Source organism: Pleurodeles waltl, chromosome 4_2 (genome assembly GCF_031143425.1).
Source record: "Pleurodeles waltl isolate 20211129_DDA chromosome 4_2, aPleWal1.hap1.20221129, whole genome shotgun sequence".
In the NCBI taxonomy this organism is placed as follows: domain Eukaryota; kingdom Metazoa; phylum Chordata; class Amphibia; order Caudata; family Salamandridae; genus Pleurodeles; species Pleurodeles waltl.
This window is the reverse complement of record NC_090443.1, coordinates 386,244,072-386,270,852: the sequence shown is the minus strand read 5'-3', so window position 1 is coordinate 386,270,852 and position 26,781 is coordinate 386,244,072. Positions and strand designations below refer to the sequence as shown.

The 26,781-nt window shown below is 46.8% G+C and overlaps 1 protein-coding gene across 3 annotated transcripts in view; it reads left to right on the top strand.

Moving 5' to 3' along the window:
• The window catches only part of C4_2H19orf38 (chromosome 4_2 C19orf38 homolog), a 67,461-nt gene that overhangs the window by 20,031 nt on the left and 20,649 nt on the right, over positions 1 to 26,781 (top strand). For all 3 annotated transcript variants that reach the window (XR_011202796.1, XM_069231527.1, XM_069231528.1), the window contains 4 exons: positions 1,217 to 1,498; positions 3,788 to 3,844; positions 6,254 to 6,343; positions 24,775 to 24,802. Coding sequence is in view for 2 of the 3 variants with exons in the window: in XM_069231527.1 (XP_069087628.1) it covers positions 1,217 to 1,498; positions 3,788 to 3,844; positions 6,254 to 6,343; positions 24,775 to 24,802 (457 nt within the window). In the remaining variant the exon portion in view is untranslated. The remainder of the gene's footprint in view (positions 1 to 1,216; positions 1,499 to 3,787; positions 3,845 to 6,253; positions 6,344 to 24,774; positions 24,803 to 26,781) is intronic.

Sequence of the window (26,781 nt, the reverse complement as noted above, 5' to 3'; positions counted from 1 at the left end):
TGAATTACATCTACACAGTTCAGTTGTATATGCTGTTGTAGGTGTGGCAAAATGCACCAAATTAGGAATAGACCTCAGAGTGTGGAGGAGAAAGTGCATATATTGCAGGGAACACATTTATATTGAAATACAAAAATGCAACGAATTAAAAAAAAATCCACTTATTTCCCGTACCAACGCTTATATGCTGCTACCGTGCTTAGATGAGAAGTCACACTTTATGAACACTTGCAACAGTCACCATTCTTTGTGAGTTCAATACATTGGGCCAGATTTACAAGAAAGTGACTCATCAATACTGATGTGCCACTTTTCCTGCATCGCCCTTATCCCACCTAATGACACCATGTGTGCGCCGTATTTATAATACCAGTGACCATGGTGGTTGTTAGAACAATAGGTTCAACATTTTTGATGATATTGTGGCCCTTTGCTACACTGGCGTTAAAAATGTTGAAGCTAGTGGAGTAAAGTGCAAGGAGGCGAATTGATTACAACGGGTGCGTCCTTTTAACACCTGCTTACAGCAGGCGATAAAAATGACACCATAAATGGTGCAATGAATTCTTGTACATTTCACTGCGCCATTTTGCAGGCCTCCTAATGCTGGAACGCCCCCATTGCATACATTATGCATGATGCAGGCATAATATAGCGCAAGGGGTCGCAAAGTGGCGCAATGCATGTAATGCGCCACTTTGTAAATATGAGGCTGGGGAAATTGCCTCCTTGAGCCACATTAGCATAAAAAAATGACGCTAGTGTGGTGCAAGGATGCGTTAGGGGCTTGTAAATCTGGTCCATTGTGTGTTCCATGCAGAGTGTGTGTGTGTTGTGGTACGCTAACTCTGCCCTTGTGTGTAGGTCCACATATAGACATTTTAAACTGTTGCAAATTGGCGCCACTTGTGACTGCAGTCCCTGGAGGTTCACTTCTTTACTAAAATGCCTGGTAGGTAGAAAATAGCCGGAGAACCTTCTAGAACTCCTTGATGTTTCCGGAGCTTCACGAAGCAACAACCGGCTTGCCAGTTGAAAAGTGGAAACGTGTAATGCTGAAGATACAATTCGGCATTTTATGTTATAATGCTTGTTTACTGTACATTGCTGTATTTTACTGGGCCTGGGGAGATTGGCGATATTTCTGCTCACGCCTTAAATGCAACCACAGTACAATCCAACGCGCCTTCCAAATTCTGTTTTCCTTTGATCCCAGAGGCACTGCCACCCCCTGAAATCGCTCTGGATGGCGAAGGTCCAGCGGTGAGGATCCGGTGCACTGCAGCCAGCGCCTACCCAGAGGGCATGTTCTTCCTGTATAGGGAAGGACAGGCCACGCCGGTCGAGGAGCTACATGCCCCGAAGTCTAGGCACAGTGTCACCTTCTCAGTACCCAGAGCGGCGCGCCCAGCCCGCTACCGGTGCATCTACAGGGCGTGGAGCTCCGGCCAGCTCAGGACTTCAGAGGCCAGCTCTACTCTGACGCTGGACGCAACGGGTGAGTCACACCATTGGCAAGTCATATCTCTGGGGGCTCAGTATACCATATATGTCAAAGGCTTTCTTCTGTATCGAACTCTTCTTGAGTCAGATGCCAAAAATGTACAGATGTGTATGTTATGAGTGGAACCTGGAGAAGACCACTGACAGTGCACAGGGTAGATTATTTTCCCTTGTTTGACTTATCTAATGCTGTTCAAGCCATGGATGCTGTGGTCTCCTGTCTTCCCGCAGGATCTCGGATCCTAGACACAACTGGTTTTACGGCCCCTCTTTATCGGTCTTCCTGTGGAGTGAGGGGGATGGTCATATTTATACTTTTTTTGCGCCGCATTTGCGTCATTTTTTTTTTAACGCAAAAGCGGCGCTAACCTACAAAATACAATTGTGGCCCATATTTATACTTTTTGACGCTAAACTGCGCTAACGCAGTTTAGCGTCAAAAATTTTTGCGCCGTCTAACGCCATTCTGAAGCGCCATGCGGGCGCCGTATTTATGGAATGGCGTTAGCCGGCGCAAGCAGACCGGCGCTGCCTGGTTTGCGTGGAAAAAAACCACGTACACCAGACAGCGCCGGCGTAGGGGGAAAATGGCGTATGGGCGTCTTAAAATGGGGCAAGTCAGGTTACGTCGAAAAAATCGTCGTAACTCGACTTGCGCCATTTTTTTCCGACGCCCATCCCCCATCAACATGACTCCTATCATTGTAAAGATAGGAGTCATGCCCCCTTGCCCAATGGCCATGCCCAGGGGACTTATGTCCCCTGGGCATGGTCATTGGGCATAGTGGCATGTAGGGGGGCACAAATAAGGCCCCCCTATGCCACAAAAAAATTTGAAAAATAACAAAAATTATACTTACCTGAACTTACCTGTACTTCACTGGGATGGGTCCCTCCATCCATGGGTGTCCTCCTGGGGTGGGCAGGGGTGGCAGGGGGGGTCCCTGGGGGCAGGGGAGGGCACTGTGGGCTCATTTTGAGCCCACTTGTCCCTTAACGCCATCCCTGACCCAGGCGTTAAAAAGCGGCGCAAATGCGCCGTTTTTGGCCACGCCCACTCCCGGGCGTCATTTTTGCCCGGGAGTATAAATACCACGTAAAGGCCTGGGAGTCATTTTTTTAGACGGGAACGCCTCCCTTGCATCTCATTAACGCAAGGAAGGGGTTCCCGCTAAAAAATGACGCTCACTCCGGGCACTTTGGCGCCCGAAGCGTCTAACGCCATAGTATAAATATGGCGTTAGTTGGCGTTAGTTTAGCGTCGAATTTGCGTCGAAAAAAACGACGCAAATTCGGCGCAACCAGAGTATAAATACGGCCCTGTATTTTGTAAGTTAGCGCCGCTTTTGCGTCAAAAAGTGACGCAAATGCGGCGCAAAAAAAGTATAAATATGCGCCACAATATCAAAGCATTTCGAACTCGCGCATATATCAACTCCACAGTATCAGTCGCCACTATATTGTCAAATTAAGTACACGTGATGTTACCAGGATGCATCTATTCTTTCCTCGATGTACTTACCTCGACGGTATGTTGACCGTCGATACTGTGGAGTGGGTGTATGCGCAGGTCAGTATTGTTGGGCCTGATATTCTCGACAATCCTTCGACGGTTGATTAATTTGTTTTGCAAACATGAAATAGCTGTTAAACATTTAAAAGTGACAAAAGGTAACGATGCTGCAGTCTGAAGATAATGCTGATATGCTTGCACAAAAAAACTGTAAAAACTACTCAGGGCAAAAATACACTTACAAAACACGTGAAATGAAAGGAGAAATGAATTGGAGATCGCCCCAGCAGCTTTAGCTGGAAGTACACCGTAGCTTAGAATGGCGTCACTCACAATGAAGGGAGCTGATGGCTAAAGTCGGTCAATCCATTTCCACTTGCTCTGCGCTGCGTCGGGTAGAGGATTTAACAAAGCTCCTTCATATGTGTACATAAGACCATATTTATAATTTTTTAGCGCCTCATTTGCGTCGGTTTTGACGCAAAATCGGCACAAACTTACAAAATACAATTGCATTTTGTAAGTTTGCGCTGCTGTTGGGTCACAAAATGACGCAAACGAGGCGCTAAGAAAAGTATAAATATGGGCCATAGTTTTTCTGAAAAACCCGAGCCTGGCGGGTCGGCTGAAATTAAAAGTAACGATATTTCACTAGGAGTGACTGACTTTTCCGCTTGCCTCTTTGAGCTGCATTGATGCTGGTACCCCTAACATGCATTATTTTCCAACTAAATATGTTATCACTCCATCTTTCTCTCTTTTTGCCTGCAGAATACACCACTCGACCCCCGCCGGCCACCCAAGACAATGCCACAGTAAAGGATGCGGGTAAATGCAGGTTTCTTTGCACAAACCTGGATAGATATAAGGTTGGAGGAAAGACTTATACGAATGTAGTTCGACTCTGACAAGCAGAGCGCAATGTATTACTTGGCAAATTAAATGCTGCTCAACACGGATATAAACATGTTTAAGATTAGACATAGAGGGGTCGACTCACAAAGCATTTTCCAGAAGGGAGTTATAGTTTTCTGATAAAAATTAATGAGTAACTGCATATTGATGATAGGGTAAATAATTCATGCCCCTTTTTTTTTTAACAAAAAAAATGTACAGTCTGTGCACTAATGTATGTTACTGGTGTGACCAACCTTTTGTCCACTGTAGCCAGATCCATGACAGATTTCGGGACATTATTGTGAGCTAAATGTACACAGCACAAGTCGCTAAATGGAATTAGGTTACAAAGCTAATTGTTTTCCTAAAGTTGTGTCATAGATGTGGCTTTTCTGAGCTCAACTTGCACAACCCTGGTATATTACGTACTTCTAATGCTGGGAACATGAAAAATTCACAACATATTATATTCCTCACTTCGGTTTCCTGAAAGTAATTATTTTCCATACATTTCACCCCATACTAAGCATACCATGATATTGATAACTTATAAAGCGCTTGGTTGCCCAAGTGCGTCTTTGCGCTGGCGTCTGTGATAATGAAGGTAAAAACAAACCTGTGTGAGAGATGAAGAGGTGGTACAAAGGAGATTGTTCTTGTGAAAAAAAACAATGTTTTGCGTTGTTTCCTGAACTGCAGGATGGTAGGTAGACATTCGAGGTGCCCTGGTAGCATATTCCACAATGCAAAATATACGCAGATTGCGTCATTTCAGTGCACTACATAAGGGGTCCTGAAGGGTCGTATATTGGCAAAGGATAAGTGTGCATACAATTAATCTAAATGGAAATCATTTACATGTTAAGTGAAATGTAAATAAGCCAGTGGTTATGCTGACAATCTGGCACGGATCTGGCCATCCTGGATGTACCCTCAGACTACCTGCACCATTTATGTTTGGTTCAAATTATTGTATGTCAAGTACTCCTAGAAGTGTAGTAAATGTATGTCTGGTGGTTTGTGAAAGCCCTCAAAGTTACAGCCTTGACAACACATGCCGCTACCAACCAGTAGGGGAGTAAAGGAGGCCCCTGCAGCCCCGGGGCACAGGAGGGCCCTCGTCCCTTCAGGGCCCCCCAAACCCCCTTGTAGTGTCTTCCCCAGCCCTGGAGCATGCGGATAGTTACACCACACAGAGGAGCAGCATTGAACATGTCCATTCTCCAACCTCCATTCATACACACACATTACGTCATAGTTCCCAGAACCACACCCTGACATCTCCCCTTATATCACCTGGTTCCTGTTCAGAGTCCGCCCAGAACACAAGGGTCCTAAAGTCTATTCTATTAATAGGCTACACCCTTCAGAGGGTCCCCAATCAACCTAAGGCCAATGATTATCTGTTGACCCTCTCCACATTGGGGGGGGTCATATTGCGTTACTTCACTGCCTACCAGGACACAGGGCAACACCCCACTGATTTTAAGGTTATACAGATAACCTTACCATCAGGACGAAGTTACTTCTTTGTTATCAGCTTACTACACAAATACCAACTCCTCTATGCTGCTTCATCAGAACCTACCCGTTGCGTCATATCCGCTTACCCAAACTTCTGCTCATCACCATAAATTACACCACTTCCGGAACATTTACTAGAGAAAACGGCCTTCTTAGAATACTTTGCGTTGCGTACAGCAGTTCTTGCAGATGTTCGGACAACATTCCATTACATTTCACTGGCTCATCCTTCGATACTGTCCTCTGGCGTGGGCAACAGCAGTGCAACGACGCGATCGGCACTCCATGCAAAATAGCTTTTTGCCCCTTGAGTGCTCCCCATTCGCTGAAAAAAACGTATTTTTAAGGGTTTCTTTGTTCGCTTGCGCCACCTACTGGTGGTGCCGATGCTGCTTCTTGTACTTGCATTAGGAGGGCACTTGTCATGCCCGCGGATACCTCATTCCCTTGCCTTTGAAGGTAATGAATTATACATGGATTTAAGGAACCTAATTGATATGCACTAGTAGATTGTGGTTTTCTCAATTGACACACATGAACGCAGGCGTAAACTATGACTTTTTTTCATGTGTAAGCCTTGCTTATGTCTTGCTTTTTGGGGGTAATGGTATCAGAAGGCTTTGACAAAGATTAGTAGATTAAATCCAAACATTGAATAAGAATATGCAAAGGGAGTTGAGAATTAGGGTAAAACTGGAGACAATGTAGGTTCTCTGAGGCACGGAAAGGGGGAGGAGAGTTGATAGGCCAGGGGTCTTTCTGCCGCTGGTAAGTATTGCGTCATTGAAAACAAACGTCAGTCTTCTTCGTCCACAGCTCCCGCATGGGTCGTGCCGGTGTCGGTGGGCGGGGCAGTCGCCTTGCTTCTTGTCATTGCGCTTGTGGCGGTGGTAGCTGTCAAATGCGGTGAGTATTATTTCATTTTTTTATTCATGTAATGTCGTTTCTATGGCTTGTGCGGCTACTCTACCAGCTACCCATGCCTTTAAAAGACACAGTTTCGTTTCCTAGGTTTTAATTTAACGATTCAGTGTCTTCTGGGGGTTGTGATCATGGCTCACCTCAATAAACGTAGATGGACTGAAATTCTTACTCAGGGGATGTCCAACCTCCGGAAGTAAGAGGGGGTAGGTTACACATTTTCTTCAGCTACTGGCCGGACAGAGCATCACAGGAAGTGTTTTCACATTTACGGAAGTGACAGTGAGATGCGTCACAAAGTCTAAACATAAAAAGACAATTTATTCCTACGAAAGAATACTATAGATAATAACCAAACACCATTAAAAATGACAACAATAGGCTGAAACCTGTTGAAACTCTAGTCCCACTGCACTTTGGTGGGCTCGCAAATTGGAAGAAGCATTGGCAGAGTCAATACGTCTCGCCCACGCAAGAGCTATCGGCTTTGCCAGTGTTTTAGCCATGTTGTACGCCTGCTGCTGCTGTTCAGCATAGCTAAACGTTTGTGGCATAGAGTGACGTAGAGTGGAGTGTCATAGAGTGGAGTTTTGCAGCACCATAGAATGCAGGGGCGTAGATTAGAGTGAAGAAGAGTCGACTAGAGTGGCCTAGAGTGCAGTAGCGCAGAGTAGACTAGAATGGCCTAGAGTGAGGTGATGTAGAGTGCAGTGGCTTAGAGTGGAGTGGTGCAGAGTTGAGTAGAGTGGCATAGAGTGCAGTGGCACAGAGTACAGTGAGTGTCGTAAGTGCAGCGGTGTAGGCTGCGGTGGTGCAGAGTAGAGTGGCATAGAGTGCAGTGGCACCGAGTGGTGCAGAGTAGAGTGGCACATGGTGCAGTGGCGTAGAGTGCAGTGGCGTAGATTAGAGTGGTGCAAAGTATAGTGGCATAGAGTGTAGTAGTGTAGAGTGGTGCAGAGTAGAGTGCAGTGGTGTAGAGTAGAGTGCTGCATAGTAGAGTGACATAGGGTGCAGATGCATAGAGTGAAGTGGTATAGAGTGCAGTATAGTGATGTGGAGTAGAGTAGTGCAAAGTAGAGTGCAGTGGCATAGAGTGCCATGGGTTGGAGTGCAGTGGTAAAGAGGAGAGTGGCATAGAGTTCAGTGGCAGAGAATGCAGTGTTGCACATTAGAGTGCTGTAGAGTGCAGTGGTGTAAAGTGGCATAGAGTGCAGTGGCGTGGAGTAAAGTGGTGTAGATTAGAGTGGTGTATATTGCAGTAGTAAAGAGTAGAGTGGCATAGAGTTCAGTGGCGAGAGTGCAGTGTTGTGTAGAGTGCCGTAGAGTGTAGTGGTGCAGAGTAGAGTGGGGTAGAGTGCAGTGGCATGGAGTAAAGTGGTGTAGATTAGAGTGGTATAGAGTACAGTGGCATAGAATAGAGTGTTGCATAGAAGAATATAGTGGAATAGAGTGCAGTGGTGCAGAGTAGATTGACATAGCATGCACTGGCATAGCGTACAGTGGTTTAAAGTAGCGTGTTATTCAGTAGAGTGGTGCAGAGTAGAGTAGTGTGGCGTAAAGTACAGTGGTGCAGTGTAAATTGCAGTGGCATAGAGTGCAGTGGCATAGAGTGAAGTGGCACAGAGTCGAGTAGAGTGGTTAGAAAGGAGAAGTGCATGGTAGAGTGGAGTGGTGAAGAGTAGAGTGCTTTAGCAAAATGCTGAGTGGTGTAGAGTGCAGTGGTGTAGAGTGGAGTGGCGTACAGTGTAGTGGTGCAGAGTAGATTAGAGAAGTGTGGAGTGAATTGGCATAGAGCACAATGGCATATTGTGGAGTGGTACAGAATAGAGTGCATTAGGGTAAAGTGTATTGGCATAGAGCGCAGTGGCTTAGAGTGTAATAGCGTAGAGTGTTGCAGAACAGAGTGGCATGGAGTGGCGTAGAATGGTGCAGAGTAGAGTGCACTTGTGTTTAGTGCTGTAGCGTAGATTGCAGTAGTATAGAGTGCAGTGGCATACAGTGTACTGGCATTGAGTGGAGGGACGCAGAGTAGAGTTCAGTGGCGTAGAGTGGAGTGGCACAGAATGGAGTGGCGAAGAGTGGAGTTGCATAGAGTGGAGTGGCGCAGAGGGGAGTTTAGTGGCATAGAGTGAAGTGGTGTAGAGTAGAATGTTTCAGAGTAAAGTGGCTCAGAGTGGAGAGGGCCAGGGTAGAGTGTAGTGGTGCAATAGTGCAGTGCCTTAGAGTATGGTGAGATAGAGTGTAGTAGTCTAGATTAAAGTGGTGTAGAGTGCAGTGGTGCAGAGTAGATTAGAGTGGCGTAGAGTAGATTAGTGTAGGGTCCAGTGACATAAAGTGTAGTATTAAAGAGTAGAGTGCTCTGGCATATAGCGTATTGTCATAAAGTTCAGTGGCATAGAGTGCAGTGTTGTGGAGTGGCATAGGGTGGAGTGGTCCATAGTAGTGTGGAGGGGTCTAGACGCGAGTGATGTAGAGTGCAGTGGCAAAGATTGCAGTGGTACAGAGTAGAGTGGAGTAAAGTGTATTGGCATAGAGTACAGTAGGGCACAGTAGAGTAGAGAGGCTTAGATTGAAGTGGCATAGAGTACAGTGGGGTTGAGTGGAGTGGTGCAGAGTAGAGTAGAGTACAATAATGCAGAATGGAGTGGCACAGAGTTCAGTGGCAAAGAGTGGAGTGGTGCAGACTAGAGTGGAGAGAAGTGGAGTGGTGCAGAGTAGAGTGCAGTGATATAAAGTAGAGTAGGCATAGTGTGGCCATTACAGATAACACATTTTCAATTGAAATTACCATTACATTTGCACAGACATACTGTTTTACAGATAAAAGTATACAGCGCACAAACAACGTGTGGAAATGTCATCACTTAGAGTATTGATTTGTTTTGATCATATGAAAATATTTATTTCCACCACACGTCATAATTACAAAAAAATGCTTTATGAGTGCTTTCCTAATTCTAATATATCCTGAAATATCTGCACAGTTAATTTACAGGCATTTACGTTTTGTTGCATGCTAGAAAAAAGCCTTTCTTTTGCAGCAAGATTGTCACATATCCTTTCATAGCAAGATTGGCACATAAATCATCTCACTTTGAAGTCAAAGAAAGAAAAGTAAACACCAAAGTCCCTCAGAAGACAGAGTCTGATATTTGACCTCTGTCTTTGAATGCACAGCAAATGTGACAAGATAAGTATGAGATTTAAAGGCCTGTTTAGCGAAAGTGAGCCATTGGTGGAAGAACACAGTAAACAGACTATGCTTCTCAGGAAGGACGAGCTCAAGCTTGACAGCTTAAAACAAATAAAGCCAGCAAATAGAAAGCATACAAGTGTGAGTTACAAAACGCAAATCCAGTGGTAAGCAATGGGTGGAATGCGTCCCGGGGAAGCTTTTTATAATGTTCCCAAGATGTCTTTAACTAACCAGACAGCTGCACTGTCTGGTAGGTTTCAACATAAAAAAACAGACAGCCAGATTTCTAAATGGTTTATTAAGATTATCCCAGGTTATCAGCAGTCTGTATGTTAAAAACTGTCATCTTGTTACTGGGAGTTTTAACAGCTTTCTCTCCTCAATAAAGGGTGCAAGAAGAAATCCCTCAGAAATTAGACTGGTATTGCTTTCTTAAAAGTGCAGTGAATCTGACATTAGAGTTAATGAGATACCTGGCATTGTTTTCACTTACAGATTTTGTTAATGTCTGCTGGGATAATTGATGTGACAATGAGGAATATATACCAGTGAGATGGCCAACTGTTTAAAGTAATCTTGATCTTTTTTTGTTATTTTTCATTCTCCAAAAAAGCTGTTCATAGCAAAATGTGCTGCCATAAAGTGTAATATACTGAACTGCTTGTTTTCAATATTTGGGAAATGTTGTACAACATATGGTCTTTAAAATGTCAATAGGTCCCATATTTGCAGCTGCGATTGGGGAGACAGCTTCAAGGTCTAAACCCCACTTTATGATGACGACGTACTGCTGTTCCTAACGATTCCCCATCTTCTGGGACCCTATGCCTACGGCTAGTTTCCTTTTTTAAAATGATGGTCATACCACAATTCTTGTATACCCTCCAAAACGTCCTGATGACGATCCCTAACCCCTGGTTCACAGCTTATCTGGGGACATCCGCTCTTTTCTGTGGGCTGATAAACACCGCCTACAACATCCACTGACAGCCACGATGATCTGCCCACTCCCGGCTCTTGATGGAGGGATGGGAATGGCTGACATGCAATTACTCTTTCAAGCAGCCCATGTCCTGGTGATGAACGACTGCCTGTGTGGAAGTTGGAATGCTGGAATGATTCAGCATACCGTGGAAAACTCTCCCTTATAGGGCTGGACACAGTGGCAAGACTGCTGTACGGAGACCCAATTCCCCAAGACCGCCATGAAATTACAAGAATAAGGACCCTTCCTTGGCGGGCAATAAAAAACATCACGGGTTGGGTAGGTAGCTTGACCCACCAGACTCTCCTTTGACACGGCTGATTCCTCCGCCACACAATGCAACTGGAGGGCTTCCTCTGGGGGGCGTCTGCATCGGAGTCACTCGTGTACCTTTAGGGACTGCAGATGCAGGTTCACCTCTCCAAGACAGTGTGCCCAAAAATCCCTCCAATTCTGCCGTGCCCTAGCAAAATACAAAACGGACTTAGTGGACCTACCCGAGTATAACCCTTTAAAGGCCAAACTACCTGTGGTGAACACTGGAAAGGTCCCCTCAGACAGAAGAGTGAAAGCTAGGTGGTCCCCTTGAAGAAATTGATTGGTGTGAGACCTAAATGGCCCCTGTGAACTGGCAGTTCCCTCTTGCCTTCAGCTGATACAGCTCAACTTCATCCACACCTCCTCTTTTACGCCCCAACACCCCTGGCATGCTGGCCGGGTGGCAACCCCTGCTTGTCCATGCTGGGACTACTCTGAAGCTGATTTACTTCACGTGACCTGGCAGTGCCCTCACACTGAACACTTCTGGATTCTGATTGGCGATACCCTCTCCCGAGTACCAGGACATCAATTCACTCTGACACCTTACATTGCCTTACAGGGAATCGTGGAGGACCTGGGAACACTAGGGGGGGAGTCTAATGATGGGCATGGCCACCCTGGTGGCAAAAAAAGACATAACCTGACAGTGGAACAGCCCACAGCCACCTGCCCTGGCCACATGGCACGAAGGAGTGGACTGGTGTGCCCAGCAAGAGGAATCCACATATGCATGCAGCATGGGGATGCCCGCAGAAACACTCCAAAATATTGGACAGATGGTGGGAATACCACAGGCTAGGCCTTATTATGGCGAACGTATAATGATACTTAGGTTTGAACTGTGTGTAAGTGAAGACTGTGTACTGCCTAAAGCTGCTGGCAATCTATGTGGCTTAGCTTGTTTGTTACGAATGTATAAAAACTCCAATAAAAGTTGGTTATCAAAAACATTGTGTTGTATTATGCAAGTGCCCTCTTTAGGGCAAGCACGTTACCTGCATCCTGTGCAGGAAAGCTGAATTGTTACATCCCTTCCAAATGAATTTCCAAGAAGTTTCAACTCGTCACCGATCTCCTTGAAATTTGGAAATCTGTGCTCAAATTCATTTGGCACTCTCAATCAGCGCCAAATACTGGCCAAGGCTTGCGGTCTCAGAATGTCTCTTTCACAGTATTATGAACCGAACAACATTCTTTTAATTCACCTGCATTTGAATCAATCCCAGTTTAAGAATAAATGGCTGGACGTGCTCATATAGATTGTCCTTTCCTTACACTTTTAATTTCAAGTCCAGAAAAAACTTGGGGATATATATATATTTTTTGGTGCAAAACTGCACTAATGCAGTTTTGCATCAAAACGTTTTGCACCAGCTTGCACCATTCTTGAGCGCCAGCTGGGCACCATATTTATGGAATGGTGCAAGCCAGCGCAAAGGGTAGGCCAGCGTAAAAAAAAATGACGTTAGCCGGGTGGGGGTGGCAGTATGGGAGAAGGGGGTTTTGCACCAAAAAATGACGTTAGGCAGGTTAGAGTAAAAAAAAAAAAGACTCTAACCAGCCTAGCGTCATTTTCTGACGCAAAACCATCCATACCATGACTTCTGTCTTAGAAAACACAGGAGTCATACCCACCACCCCAATTACACCCAGTGCCATGAAGGGGCACCATTTCAGGACCCCCAATTGCACTCACCTGTACTTGCCTATACTTATCTGGGATGGAGTCCCCCATCTTCTGCTGTCCCTCTGTTGTGGGTGGGGGTGTTCCTGGGGCATGGGGAGGGCACTTGTGGGCTTATTCCATGGTATTCCACCATGGAAATAGGCCCACAGGTCAGCTAACGCCTGCCCTGACCTAGGCGTTAAATAATGGTGCAAAGCGAGCTTTGCACCATTATTTGACCCCTACTTCCCTCCGTGCATGATTTTAGCACAGGGGGATAAATATGGCGCTAAGGCCATAGAGTAATTTTTTGCATGGGAACGACTACCTTGCATCTCATTGACGCATGGTAGGTTTCTATGTCCAAAAAATGACTTTAACTCCATATTTTTGGCGCTAGACGGGTCTAGCTCCAAAGTATAAATATGGAGTTAGTTTTGCACCGAATTTGCATAAAGAAATGATGCAAATTTGACGCATAAAGTATAAATATGCCCCTTGGTGATGTCAACTAAGGATGCCATGTCATTCACCCACTCATCATCGTCTACAAAGCTTACATGTTTTTATCTTTGCTTGTCACAACGGTTTTTATTTCCTGAAGCAGGCACAATAAGGACAATATGGTTGCTCTACTGAACAGGGGAACATTGCAGAAATAAAGTACATCATCGTGGTTCGATCCTACCTTGGCAAGTAGTGCTTGTAACTATCTGTGGCTGAGCCTCTTCCTTTAGAGTATGCAGTAGAAACAACCTTTTCATCACGTATTTGACAACCTTGGTTTTTGCACACAGTTGTTTTTGTTTACGAGTGCAGGTACCAAGTTCAGCATTCGACTAACCAATCCGATGTGTTCCGAAGTCATTGTCGGACACCACCAGTTGTTAGACTACTGACTTTGTTCTCAGAAAGCATACATTTTAGTGTGGTATGCTGAACGTCTCTGCAAAATGTCCTAACAATTTGTTGTGGCTTTCATTTGACATAAGCCAACAACTATGAATTCTATGCTGATTTCTTAGTAAAGATTACCAGTTGAGCAGTATCGCACACATCAGAGTTTTCAGCAATCCCAAAGCTTCAAAACTCAAAGGCAGTGAGTCTATTAATGAGAGAATTTTCAATGTCTAATGAAGGTCATCTGCCCTTCTAAAAACTGCCTGTTGTGAATGGCCGATTTTATCCACCAGGGATCTTCCTGGCATGCCTTTTGTGTAAGAATGTACAATCACTCTTTCACAATTTTCTTTCCCTTGTCTGTTGCCTGGGTTGTCACGAAACTAATCTTGGATACTGACGCAGATTTTTGTTTGGCATAAAAACAACTGTTGCCCAATTATGTTTTGTTGCAGCAAATTTACACGCTCAGCTTTACACTTCCCTTGAGGCTGTCAAAATTGTATGTATGTTTCATGGAATAATGTCACCTTACATTATACTCTTCATATGTTCCTCTGGACATACAAGACACAGTATATTCCTGTTTTGCTCAATCACAAAACAATTCAGCAGTCAAGTTATATTTGACGATTCCTCATTCAGTATCAATCTTTCTTTTCTTTGAATTCATCATTTGAATTTGGTTATCCCTGTGACTATTAGAGGCAATGTTAGAGGTAATACGATTTTTAGTCGCGACACAGGACATAGGTGATAAACCAGTTGACCCGTATTTCTATTAATATATACTCAACTCTTATTAATCTATTGCCTCATCTTAATTCCCCAATTGGCCGGGCTGAACTGGACATTCTACTAATCTGGCATTTCCCTGGTGGGCCTCAGGCTAGGGGTCTGAGGTCAGAGCTAGATGGGCTGCCATGATGTACACATGAAAGTCCTGAATGCCCCATTCTAGTCATCACCTCGTGCAATCTATGTGGGGCTGGGTTAAACATGGTTCCCAGGGCTGAACTGGGTTTCCAGCCTGGCCCTGCCGATCTGCACCTTTATCACGCTTTCTCTATGTGCCAAGGATGTGCATAGTGATGCTGTTTAAGTTGTCCTGTTCTTTGGCGAAGCAAGGAGGGTTGCATGGCAACTAGTTGAATTGATCCTCAAAAGGGTGTATCTCTAACATACTGCAGGGAACTTACAATATCTATGTAGTTTTGAGTTCTGCGATAGTAGTACATGACAGTCAAGACAGAGGTGCATTATCAGGGTGTTTGGAAGTTTTATCACACAGCTATAGCAGTGCATGGTTTCAGTCTTGCTAGAGGGCCCTTATGGGAGCTGTAACAGTAAAAAGACAATGGCTGTTTGTGTATTTATAGATATATGTGTTATAAATCACATAAGTATTCTGAAATGCGGAATGAGATTGGCAGTAGGGAGGGTATATCTAAAGACTGCAATTCTTAAGTGAATCAGCACGAAATGCAGCACGGGGATAACTTCTGAAATACGGCTGCAGTAGTGCTCCAGTGTTGTCACAAGCACGATATTCTTCCTTGCCAATCTAAAGCATATTTGTTTGCAACAGTAGCTCGTCACTGTTATAAAAAAACAAAAAACGATCTTGCAAATTCACAGAAAAAACTTTGTTCATGGAAAGTGTAGACATTTTTGTACTGATATGTGTCAGTATCACAATGCTGCAGTAAAAATAATCTCTGTAAAGTACCTGGTGCTCATGGGAGCTAGGCCTGTGCTATATAAAATGAACCAAAGCAAAATACAATAGAAATATGGACACTACAGAGTTCACTGCAGACCAGATCTGGCATTCCAGCCTCCAGCCCGGAGCCCACATTTTGCACGAAAGTACACATGCATGATAGTTTCTCATTGGCTGAGGGAACTCAAAGGGGCACCATCAAATCAGCATAAAGATCACCAATCAGTGCCCAGCGTGATGGCTTTTTGGAAGTACTGGCTTCTAAGGAAATGCCTCTTTCTGCATGATTACCCTCAAGTTTTTGGACTGATGCTGATAGTTTGTTGACTCTGAAAGTGCACTAAGTGCTAACAACTAGGCCTCAATAATATATTGTTATGACCTTTAAAAACGTATATGTCTAACTGGCTCACCCACAGTTTGTATAAGTTAACTTACTTATAAGTCCCTAATATAACCAAGGGTACATAATGTTTGTAAGTTCAATATCCTTCATGGCTTACAGCACTTGGTTTGCCACCATGAGCGTGACAAAGCAAAGTATGGCTCACAGCCCACCACTGCTGGCTGGCAGTGCAGTTTAAACTGCTAACTCAACTTTGCCATTTAAACCAATGGCAAACTCAACACATTACTTTTTAATGTCCATGTCACCCCTAAGTCAGGCTTACTGAGCCTTAAAGGCAGGGTGCATTATATTAATGATAGAAATGTTTTGTTAACTTTGCATGCCCTGACAGTAAAAATCCCACATCGTTCTTTTTACTGTGGAAAGGCTATTTGCCCCATTGGCGAGTATGGAGTTACATACAGACAACTCAGCAGTACTACCTTCCAAATGGGACTACTAAACATGGTATTTCGATGTATCGACAAATTGGACCCAGCAAAGAGAGACTGCACCAAAAGCTGTTCTGCACCGGCTGCACCTTGTGCTTCCAAAGAAAGCAATGTGCCTGTGGTGTCCTGCTCGAGGAAAAGTCATCACTGAGCCCCAGGCAGAAAGGGTGACTCCAAGAGTCAGTTAGCTGAATCCTTGTCACATAAAAGCTGAGAAGCCTGCTCCTTTGAGGGCCCAGTGCCTAGAAGCCTGATCGCCGCTAGACACTGAGGTGCAGCCTGGGAGACCGAGTTCCTACTCTGAAAAGTTACACCTGAGTCTGCTGGATCAGGAAGAGTCATAGTACTGCAGCTAGGTCTCCCAGGCCACAAGTTATTGTAAGTCAAAGGAGTTCACCCAGACTTCGGGGAACATTGACCCCTGAGGCCAAAGTTGACCCTATCGGTTTGTAGGCCAAGGAAGACCCCCGACACAGTCTCAGGATCCTCAGCATCCTTGAGCATTTTCAGCATTCTGCATCCCTCTTCTATGGCAGTTCACCCTTAAGCCCGGGACCTGAACTGGAGACTGCTTTAACTGTGAGTTAATTGTTCATCTGGACCTTTTTGGTTCCTGTGAATGGCTCCCTATCGAAGTTAGACTCCACAAGAGTGCCCTGTAGCTGTTTTCAATTTACTTGTAGTGGCTAACCCGAAACAGTGAGTCAAATTAGATTTCTGTGATTTATTGCATTGAGTGAAAAGCTGTGATTTATTGTTTCTTTAAACATGTGTATCTTCTGAACCTATTGGTGTATTTTTGGCATTGAGGTGTCAAGTAAAAGATAAAAATACAACCTATTTTCATAAATTAATATCACATTTTTATTGTGTTGTCTTTTTTTCTTAGTAAACTGTTTTGGTACTTCATAATGCATTAACTTGTCCCTTTGATTAAGCCTGACTGCTCTGAGCCACAGCTACCCTGGCCTGAACTAAGGTTTTACAAACAAAAGCGACTGGACCTGATATGGAATTGTGCCTTTATTACAGGGTAAAGCTACACAACCACACCATATAACAAAGCATTTTCTTCAGAAGGCTCAACAAAAGGATCACCTTCAAGCTCCTGATCCACGCACACAAAGCACTGCACAACACCGGACTCACCTACCTCAACAACCAACTCAGCTTCCACACCCCCACCCGAAGCCTCCGCTCAGCCAACCTCGCCCTCGCCACAATCCCCCGCATCCGAAAAACCACCGGCGGCGGCAGATCCTTCTCCTACCTCGCCGCCAAGACCTGGAACACTCTCCCCACCATCCTACGACAGACCCAGGACCTGCTGGCCTTCAGAAGACTCCTCAAGACCTGGCTCTTCGACCAGTAGCATCCCCCCTCCCCAGCGCCTTGAGACCCTCGCGGGTGTGTAGCGCGCTTTACAAATGCAGTGATTGATTGATTGATTGAAGGATATTTCCTCCAAAAATATTTGATACTTTCATGGTATGTAACACAAATAGCTTTGTGTTCAAACTGCAAATTGAAATCAGTCTCAAGGTGAGCTGTAGACATAAAGAGCCTCATTATGAGGCTGGCGGTCTTAAGACTGTCAGCCTCGCGATGGCGGTCGGATCGCCGCACACAGGGTGTGACCGAATGCCCCATTAAGACTGTGGCACAGCCGCCACGGTCCAACTGCCGACACCCCCAGGCGCATCCAGCCTGCAGCCTGGTGGACCTGGCAGTTGTAATCCGCCAGGGCAGCGCTGCCCTGGGGATTATTAGTCCCCGTCCGCCAGCCTTTCCATGGCAGTAAACACCGCCATGGAAACGCTGGTGGAATGGGGGTGTCGGGGAGGCCCTGGGGGCCCCTGCACTGGCCATGCTCTTGGCATGGGGAGTGCAGTGGCCCCTATGCACAGCGCACTTCACTGCCTGAATTACGGGCCGTGAAATGCGTGACGGGTGCTGTTGCACCGACGCACCACAACATTGCAGCCGGCTCAATTACGAGCCAGCGTCAATGTTGTGGTGATTGTTCCTCTGAGCCACTCCTAATATGGCAGGCAAAAGACCTCCAGTACTGGTGGTCTTTTGCCTGCAGCGGTTTCGGGGGTCCTGTGAAAAGACCGCCGAAGTTGTAATGAGGCCCAAAGTTCTACACTCTGCCTTAATTGTATGCTTGGATTGGCCAGTAATACAACCGAAATGAGACAGCGCTGAAAAGGAATGAGCTTATCAAAACACTCACTTATGTCACATACCTCACAACCTTTTGTGCCTATCTAAGGAAGGTGAGAACCGGTGGTTTTGGAGGGTCATCCAAGTGAAAGAAAAAGAAATAACAAAATAGGGAGAGTGAGCACGGTTTTCATGGCAGGTTTGGAGGTTTCTTTGGAGGGTGGCAATAAGCCCACGTATTAAAGCAACACGAGAATATCGCAACTCCCTCCAAACAAGGGTGAGAGTAGTTGAGGGGCATATGTCTGATATTAACATGAGCAACCAAGAGACAATATTTGTTCATGGGCATCGTATTTAGCAAGGGTGGTTCTACTGAGCAATTCACTGCTGTAAATGTTAAATTCGCATTGCAGTGAGCAGACAGGCTGATGGTGGCACCAAAAGCTGTTCTGCGCCTGCACCTCACATTCGAACCATCTCCCTCCTATCTCCAGATGGCGTGCATCTGGAGGAAGGAGTCAGATGGTTCGAAAGGGGGGCGCCGCCAAAGGTAGCAGCTCTCGTGTTGGATGTTGGGTTGCAGGCACAGAGAACAGGGGTGTGGCTGGTAGCAGCTAAGCCAGCTGACATGAGGCTGCGGCAGTGCTCCCTGAGACCAGTCACCTGCTTCAAAGTAGTATGCTTTGATCCAAGCTGCCGTGCAATGCCACCACCACAGCCAGCTGGACAACAGATGTACAAAGTCATCATCAGGGCAGAAAGTGTGGAGAGGTTCAAAAATGTTTCTACGTTCATGCAGAGAAACTATGACTTTTAATAAATGCCACTCACACATTGATATGTTCTAATACAATGAAGTGAAACAATTCGACATGGTAAAGGAATGCAGTTTCGAATTTTGAAGAGTGTTTATAATATTTTCCATGATGTTTATTGCACAATTTGCAAGCCAGATATTTGGATGGCTCGTGTTGTGCTCTGAATTAGGTTCAAGCCATAACCTTGGCTCAGCGCTTCCTATTCATTTGCAGGTTTGCCCACCTCTAAAATACAAGTTCAGAATCAAAATTGGTGCGTTATAATATGAAGAAAATGGCTTGTAAATTTCACTAGAAAAAGTGGCACTGATAATCCAAAATGTTCTTGGTAGCAACCCTAAGTATAGTCAACTAATGGTGGCAACTCTACATACATGTATCATAATGTTTAAATACTTTATGTGCTTGAACATTATGATTGCCTGTACTGTACAGTGGTTGCCTAGTTTGGGCCGCTGGAATGTTGTCTTTGTTGAATGAATTTGTGCAGCACCTTTGAACTACTTGCATGCTTCCTTACTAGGCAGCCGGATCTGTAGCCCTGCTCTTCTACAGTGTCAGCAGAGAAAACAACAGGATCTCCTTAGAGCCTAGCTTCCACAGGACTGTTCTTCCATAGCCTGGCACGAAGAAGTAGGTCCAGGGACAATGCTGGGCCCACTCTTCGCTGCCATATCAGCAATGGGAACGGAGCAAGGTGGGAGAATCTTTTGTACTGGGTGTGCGCAGGCACAAAGCAGTCAATGAAAATTCTGGGAAAACACTGCCCATAATTCCAACACCAGTCTCCATGCACTCACATCCAGTCACCCACGGGGACAGCATACACTAACTACATCCAGATTGACAGCTTGGGGTGTAACATGTTCACAGTACAGGTAACTGTCAGTGAAGGCACAATGTGAAATATGCCATGGTTGCAGATCGCCACCCACCACCAGGTGCCAATGGCTTCGCCCATCCATCTTAGGCAGTTGCTAGTAATTTGGCAGCCTCACTGCTGTGTTGATTTTGGTGGGGCTGTAGTTATATATATTCCATAGAGAAATGTCGGACAAACTCCCAGATTGACAGTTGGAAGCTACACCTATGGATTTGGATCCCTTTCACATACCCAAATTACTTCTCCAACAGTTACAAGGAGAGCCATAGAGCCATACCAAGACTGGGTATGCTTCAATATGTTCACCAGGCAGGTCGCTCCTCTCACCGCCACGCAGCCCCTGTGTGACCGCTGCTCCTTACCTGTGTCCTGTTGCTGACTTTTTCGCTATCCTCACCTTCTTTTGCCCAGTCTGGTCCTGTTTCTGGGTCCCTGCGCCCAGCGTCTCCCCCTGTTTCCCGCCGCCGTTTCCCGCCGCCGTTTCCCGCCGCAGCGTCCCGTAGCTCCGCCCCCCTCGCTCCCCATTGGCCGCCCCGCTCCCACCTCCCAGCTGCTCCTCCCTCCCTCTCCCACTCTTATGGAGGCCGCGCAGCGGTAGAGAGAGCGACCTCTGACCCTGTTCACCAGGCAGGTCGCTCCCCTCACCGCCACGCAGCCCCTGTGTGACCGCTGACCGCTGCTCCTTACCTGTGTCCTGTTGCCGCCTTTTTCGCTATCTTCACCTTCTTTTGCCCAGTCTGGTCCTGTTTCTGGGTCCCTGCGCCCAGCGTCTCCCCCTGTTTCCCGCCGCCGTTTCCCGCCGCCGCGTCCCGTAGCTCTGCCCCCCCTCGCTCCCCATTGGCCACCCCGCTCCCTCCTCCCAGCTGCTCCTCCCTCCCTCTCCCACTCTTATGGAGGCCGCGCAGCGGCCGCGCCGCTGGCGCGCCAAAGGCGCGCCTAAGGCAAGCCTGTCTGCGCCCGTCCGCGCCTGGCTCGCGCCCAGCGCCAGACCCCCTGGCCCCCGCAGAGGCCAGCCCACCCGCAAGACCTACAGCGCCGCCACCCTCCTCGCACTCAACACCGGCCGGATCCCCGGGTGCTGCCGTGCCGCCCCAAGACGCACCCACGGACCCTTCACCTGCCAATCCTGCAAGTTCTCCTGCATCCAGACCCGCACCGCGCCCGCCAAACCAAGCACCAGCAGCAACCACCTGAAGTGCATCCTGCTCAACACCCACTCCATCCACAGACACGCCGTGGAACTCTGGAACCTGCTCGACACCACATCTCCAGACGTCGCCTTCCTCACAGAAACCTGGATGAACGCCTCTTCAGCGCCCAACATCGCCATCGCCATCCCAGACGGATACAAGATCACCCGGAGGGACCGCGTCAACCAGACAGGAGGAGGCATCGCCATTGTCCACAAGAACACCATCCGCATCACGACCAACTCCGACGACACCCTCACAGCTGCTGAACATCTCCACTTCCAGATTCACACCGACCCCAAGACCACACTCAGAGGCACCCTCATCTACAGACCCCCAGGACCCCGCACACAATTCAGCGAAGACATCGCAGACTTCATCAGCCCACACGCCCTCCCCTCCGCTGACTACATCCTCCTAGGGGACCTCAACTTCCACCTGGAGAACAACAACGACAACAACACCACCACCCTGCTGGACAACCTCGCCAACCTCGGACTCAAGCAACTGGTGAACACCCCCACCCACTACGCCGGACACACGCTTGACCCAGTCTTCTCCTCCAGCAAGTACATCTCCTTCAGCCACTCCACCGGACTCCACTGGACAGACCACAGCTGCGACCACTTCAGCTTCAGAAAAACCACGACTCACCACCACCCACAACAGGCTCCCCGCAGGAGTTGGAACAAGATCACCACCGACCAGCTCTCCACATCACTGAGCCAGAACCCTCCCGCCAGCTCAGCGGACCCCAACCAAGCAGCCAACAACCTCACACAGTGGATCACCAACTGCGCTGACAACCTCGCACCTCTGAAAACCCATCCCATCAGGCCCAACAGCAAGAAAGCCTCCTGGTTCAACAACGACCTCAAGAACTCCAAGAAGAACTGCCGCACCCTCGAAAAAGCCTGGCGAAAAAACCCGACTACAGACAACATGACCGCCCTCAAGTACGCCTCCCGTAAACACCACCAGCTGATCCACAACACCAAGAAGACAGCATTCAAAGAACGACTAGACAACAACGCACACAACAGCAAGGAACTCTTCAGCATCGTCAAAGAGCTCTCCAACCCCAGCGCCAGAAACAACGACATCACCCCCTCACAAGACCTCTGCGACTCACTCGCCTCGTTCTTTCACCGCAAGATCGCCGACATACACAACAGCTTCGGTGCACAGACCACGCACCCAACCACCAAACCGACGCCCCCCAACACCACCCTCCGCGCCTGGACCCCGGTCAGCACCGAAGACACCATCCATATGATGAACACCATCCATTCCGGATCACCAACCGACCCATGCCCCCACCACGTCTTCAACAAGGCCGACTCCGTCATCGCACCCCATCTCCGGGACATCATCAATTGCTCCTTCAACACCGCCACCTACCCGGAGAGCTGGAAGCATGCCGAACTCAGCGCCCTCCTGAAGAAACCATCAGCAGACCCCACCGACCTCAAGAACTACCGCCCCATCTCGCTCCTCCCGTTTCCTGCCAAAGTCATTGAGAAGACCGTCAACAGACAGCTGGCCGCCTTCCTCGAGACTAATGGATCCCTCGACCACTCGCAGTCCGGCTTCCGAGCCAACCACAGCACCGAGACCGCCCTCATCGCAGCCACTGACGACATCCGAGCCCTGCTCGACAAAGGGGAAACAGCTGCCCTCATCCTCCTGGACCTCTTCAGCGTTCGACACTGTCTGCCACCGCACCCTAGTGCAGCGCCTCTGCAACATCGGAATTCAAGAGAAGGCACTAGAGTGGATCATCTCGTTCCTCGCCGGAAGAACCCAGAGAGTCCGCCTCCCCCCGTTCAGATCCGAGGCCACCGAAGTCATCTGCGGCGTACCACAAGGATCATCACTCAGCCCCACCCTCTTCAACGTCTACATGAGCCCCCTCGCACCCATCGCACGCCATCACAACCTCAACATCATCTCCTATGCCGACGACACCCAGCTGATCCTCTCCCTCACCAACGACCCAGCCACCGCCAGAACCAACCTGCACGAAGGGATGAAAGACGTAGCCGAGTGGATGATGAACAGCCGCCTGAAACTGAACTCAGACAAGACGGAAGTCCTCATCCTTGGATCATCACCCTCTGCCTGGGACGACTCCTGGTGGCCCCCTGCCCTGGGCAGCGCACCCAAACCAACGGACCACGCACGCAACCTGGGCTTCATCCTGGACTCCTCCCTCTCGATGACCAGACAAGTCAACACCGTCTCATCATCATGCTTCAACATCCTACGCATGCTCCGAAAGATCTTCCGATGGATCCCCACCGAAACCAGGAAGACGGTCACCCAGGCACTCGTCACCAGCCGACTGGACTACGGTAACACCCTCTACACCGGAACCACGGCCAAACTACAGAAAAGACTCCAACGCATCCAGAACGCCTCCGCACGCCTCATCCTTGACATCCCCCGACACAGCCACATCTCCGGACACCTGAGAGACTTGCACTGGCTCCCCGTCAGCAAGAGAATCACGTTCCGCCTCCTCACCCACGCACACAAGGCCCTCCACGACCTGGGCCCCAGGTACCTCAACAACCGCCTGACCTTCTACACTCCCACCCGCCAGCTACGATCGACCAGCCACGCCCTCGCCGCCGTGCCACGCATTAGAAAAGCCACCATGGGAGGAAGATCCTTCTCCTACCCTGCAGCCAAGACTTGGAACTCCCTCCCCATCCACCTCCGTCTGACCCAAGACCACCTCTCCTTCAGGAAGCAACTCAAGACCTGGCTGTTCGAGCAGTAGCGGTCCCCCCTCCCCCAGCGCCTTGAGACCCTCCGGGTGAGTAGCGCGCTATACAAATTTCTTGATTGATTGATTGATTGAATATTTTCTTTATTTGCAGTCAGACAAAAAAGTAAAGTGTTTAGACTCTTGACTCTTGGTGTTGCTTGCTCTCTCTTTACACCTGTTGGAGAAGGAATCTGTGTGTATATATATATATATATATATATATATATATACTGAAAAAAACAAAGGTTAGAGGGACGTTAAAATTAAGTTCTGAATTTACTCGTACCAAACCATAGAAATTCAGAAGTTATAGAGTTCTTTCAAGTAACTATAGCTCACGTCCTAAGGAAACTATAACTCGTGCCCTTTCCATGCACAATTTTCTTATCAATAATTTTATTGCAAACGTTGCAGTGATAATATCAAAGATGCCATACAAGATCTCATCAATGATAATATGTGGAGTAGCTGTGCATGGCAAACACAGGTAAAAAAAGTTTCTGCTATTGCCATTCGACAAAATAAGTACCCTGATTCTTACATCAAGATTGTGTTTCATCGTAAAATGCGTGCATGTGATAGGATATGGTTTACTTGGATTTTCTGTGATATCTTTTTAAGACTAGCATCTTGGAGTGATTTGTTGGACTATGAAATAACCAGTCTTTGTAAGGCATTTTTATGCAGGGATTTGTACAGAGAGAGCCTGGAATAAAGTCCACTGCTACGCAGAACCACAAAAGTTAAGGACGTCTAAAGCAGGGAATAGAGAGACAGTAGGGAGTGAAGATAATGGAGACTGAAAAAAGTCAAAATAGTGAGGGGAACAAAAGATAAAAAAAAAACATATAGAGTGTAAATAAACAGAGAAAATATACACAGTTAATTTGATTGTCAACATTTTATCTCATTGCCCTGCTCACAATGAAGTGTTTTTTTTCCTTTCTATTAGTCCGGGCGGCAAGAAAACAGAAGCAAAGGTGAGTGTGAGAGCTGGAGAAATGTCTGTATGTATGTTTTTACATCTCAATATACAGGGAGTGCAGAATTATTAGGCAAATGAGTATTTTGACCACATCATCCTCTTTATGCATGTTGTCTTACTCCAAGCTGTATAGGCTCGAAAGCCTACTACCAATTAAGCATATTAGGTGATGTGCATCTCTGTAATGAGAAGGGGTGTGGTCTAATGACATCAACACCCTATATCAGGTGTGCATAATTATTAGGCAACTTCCTTTCCTTTGGCAAAATGGGTCAAAAGAAGGACTTGACAGGCTCAGAAAAGTCAAAAATAGTGAGATATCTTGCAGAGGGATGCAGCACTCTTAAAACTGCAAAGCTTCTGAAGCGTGATCATCGAACAATCAAGCGTTTCATTCAAAATAGTCAACAGGGTCGCAAGAAGCGTGTGGAAAAACCAAGGCGCAAAATAACTGCCCATGAACTGAGAAAAGTCAAGCGTGCAGCTGCCACGATGCCACTTGCCACCAGTTTGGCCATATTTCAGAGCTGCAACATCACTGGAGTGCCCAAAAGCACAAGGTGTGCAATACTCAGAGACATGGCCAAGGTAAGAAAGGCTGAAAGACGACCACCACTGAACAAGACACACAAGCTGAAACGTCAAGACTGGGCCAAGAAATATCTCAAGACTGATTTTTCTAAGGTTTTATGGACTGATGAAATGAGAGTGAGTCTTGATGGGCCAGATGGATGGGCCCGTGGCTGGATTGGTAAAGGGCAGAGAGCTCCAGTCCGACTCAGACGCCAGCAAGGTGGAGGTGGAGTACTGGTTTGGGCTGGTATCATCAAAGATGAGCTTGTGGGGCCTTTTCGGGTTGAGGATGGAGTCAAGCTCAACTCCCAGTCCTACTGCCAGTTCCTGGAAGACACCTTCTTCAAGCAGTGCTACAGGAAGAAGTCTGCATCCTTCAAGAAAAACATGATTTTCATGCAGGACAATGCTCCATCACACGCGTCCAAGTACTCCACAGCGTGGCTGGCAAGAAAGGGTATAAAAGAAGGAAATCTAATGACATGGCCTCCTTGTTCACCTGATCTGAACCCCATTGAGAACCTGTGGTCCATCATCAAATGTGAGATTTACAAGGAGGGAAAACAGTACACCTCTCTGAACAGTGTCTGGGAGGCTGTGGTTGCTGCTGCACGCAATGTTGATGGTGAACAGATCAAAACACTGACAGAATCCATGGATGGCAGGCTTTTGAGTGTCCTTGCAAAGAAAGGTGGCTATATTGGTCACTGATTTGTTTTTGTTTTGTTTTTGAATGTCAGAAATGTATATTTGTGAATGTTGAGATGTTATATTGGTTTCACTGGTAATAATAAATAATTGAAATGGGTATATATTTTTTTTTGTTAAGTTGCCTAATAATTATGCACAGTGATAGTCACCTGCACACACAGATATCCCCCTAACATAGCTAAAACTAAAAGCAAACAAAAAACTACTTCCAAAAATATTCAGCTTTGATATTAATGAGTTTTTTGGGTTCATTGAGAACATGGTTGTTGTTCAATAATAAAATTAATCCTCAAAAATACAACTTGCCTAATAATTCTGCACTCCCTGTATGTCTTCACAGCGAATGTGTGAAATGCTCACATACAATGTTTTAGGGGGGTTGCTGGGATGGTGGTGCAGGGGTAGCTGGTGCCTAGGCAATGAGGAGCTTCGCCAGTAGTCCTACAGGACCTAGAATATGCAACTCCAGATTGTCAAACCAAAAAGGAGAGTAGCAGGATTCGAGTTGTCAAAAGCCAGCCCTCTGATTTATTAAAGATCTAACAATCAATTCTATGGGTTAATTAATATCAAATGACAGCACACATTTTAATTATGTTACTGTGTAGTCATTCATATGCTAGGACCAATACAGCCCATCCATCCATCTAATAACACAAAAAAAATTCAGTAACAAATACAATTTAGTAT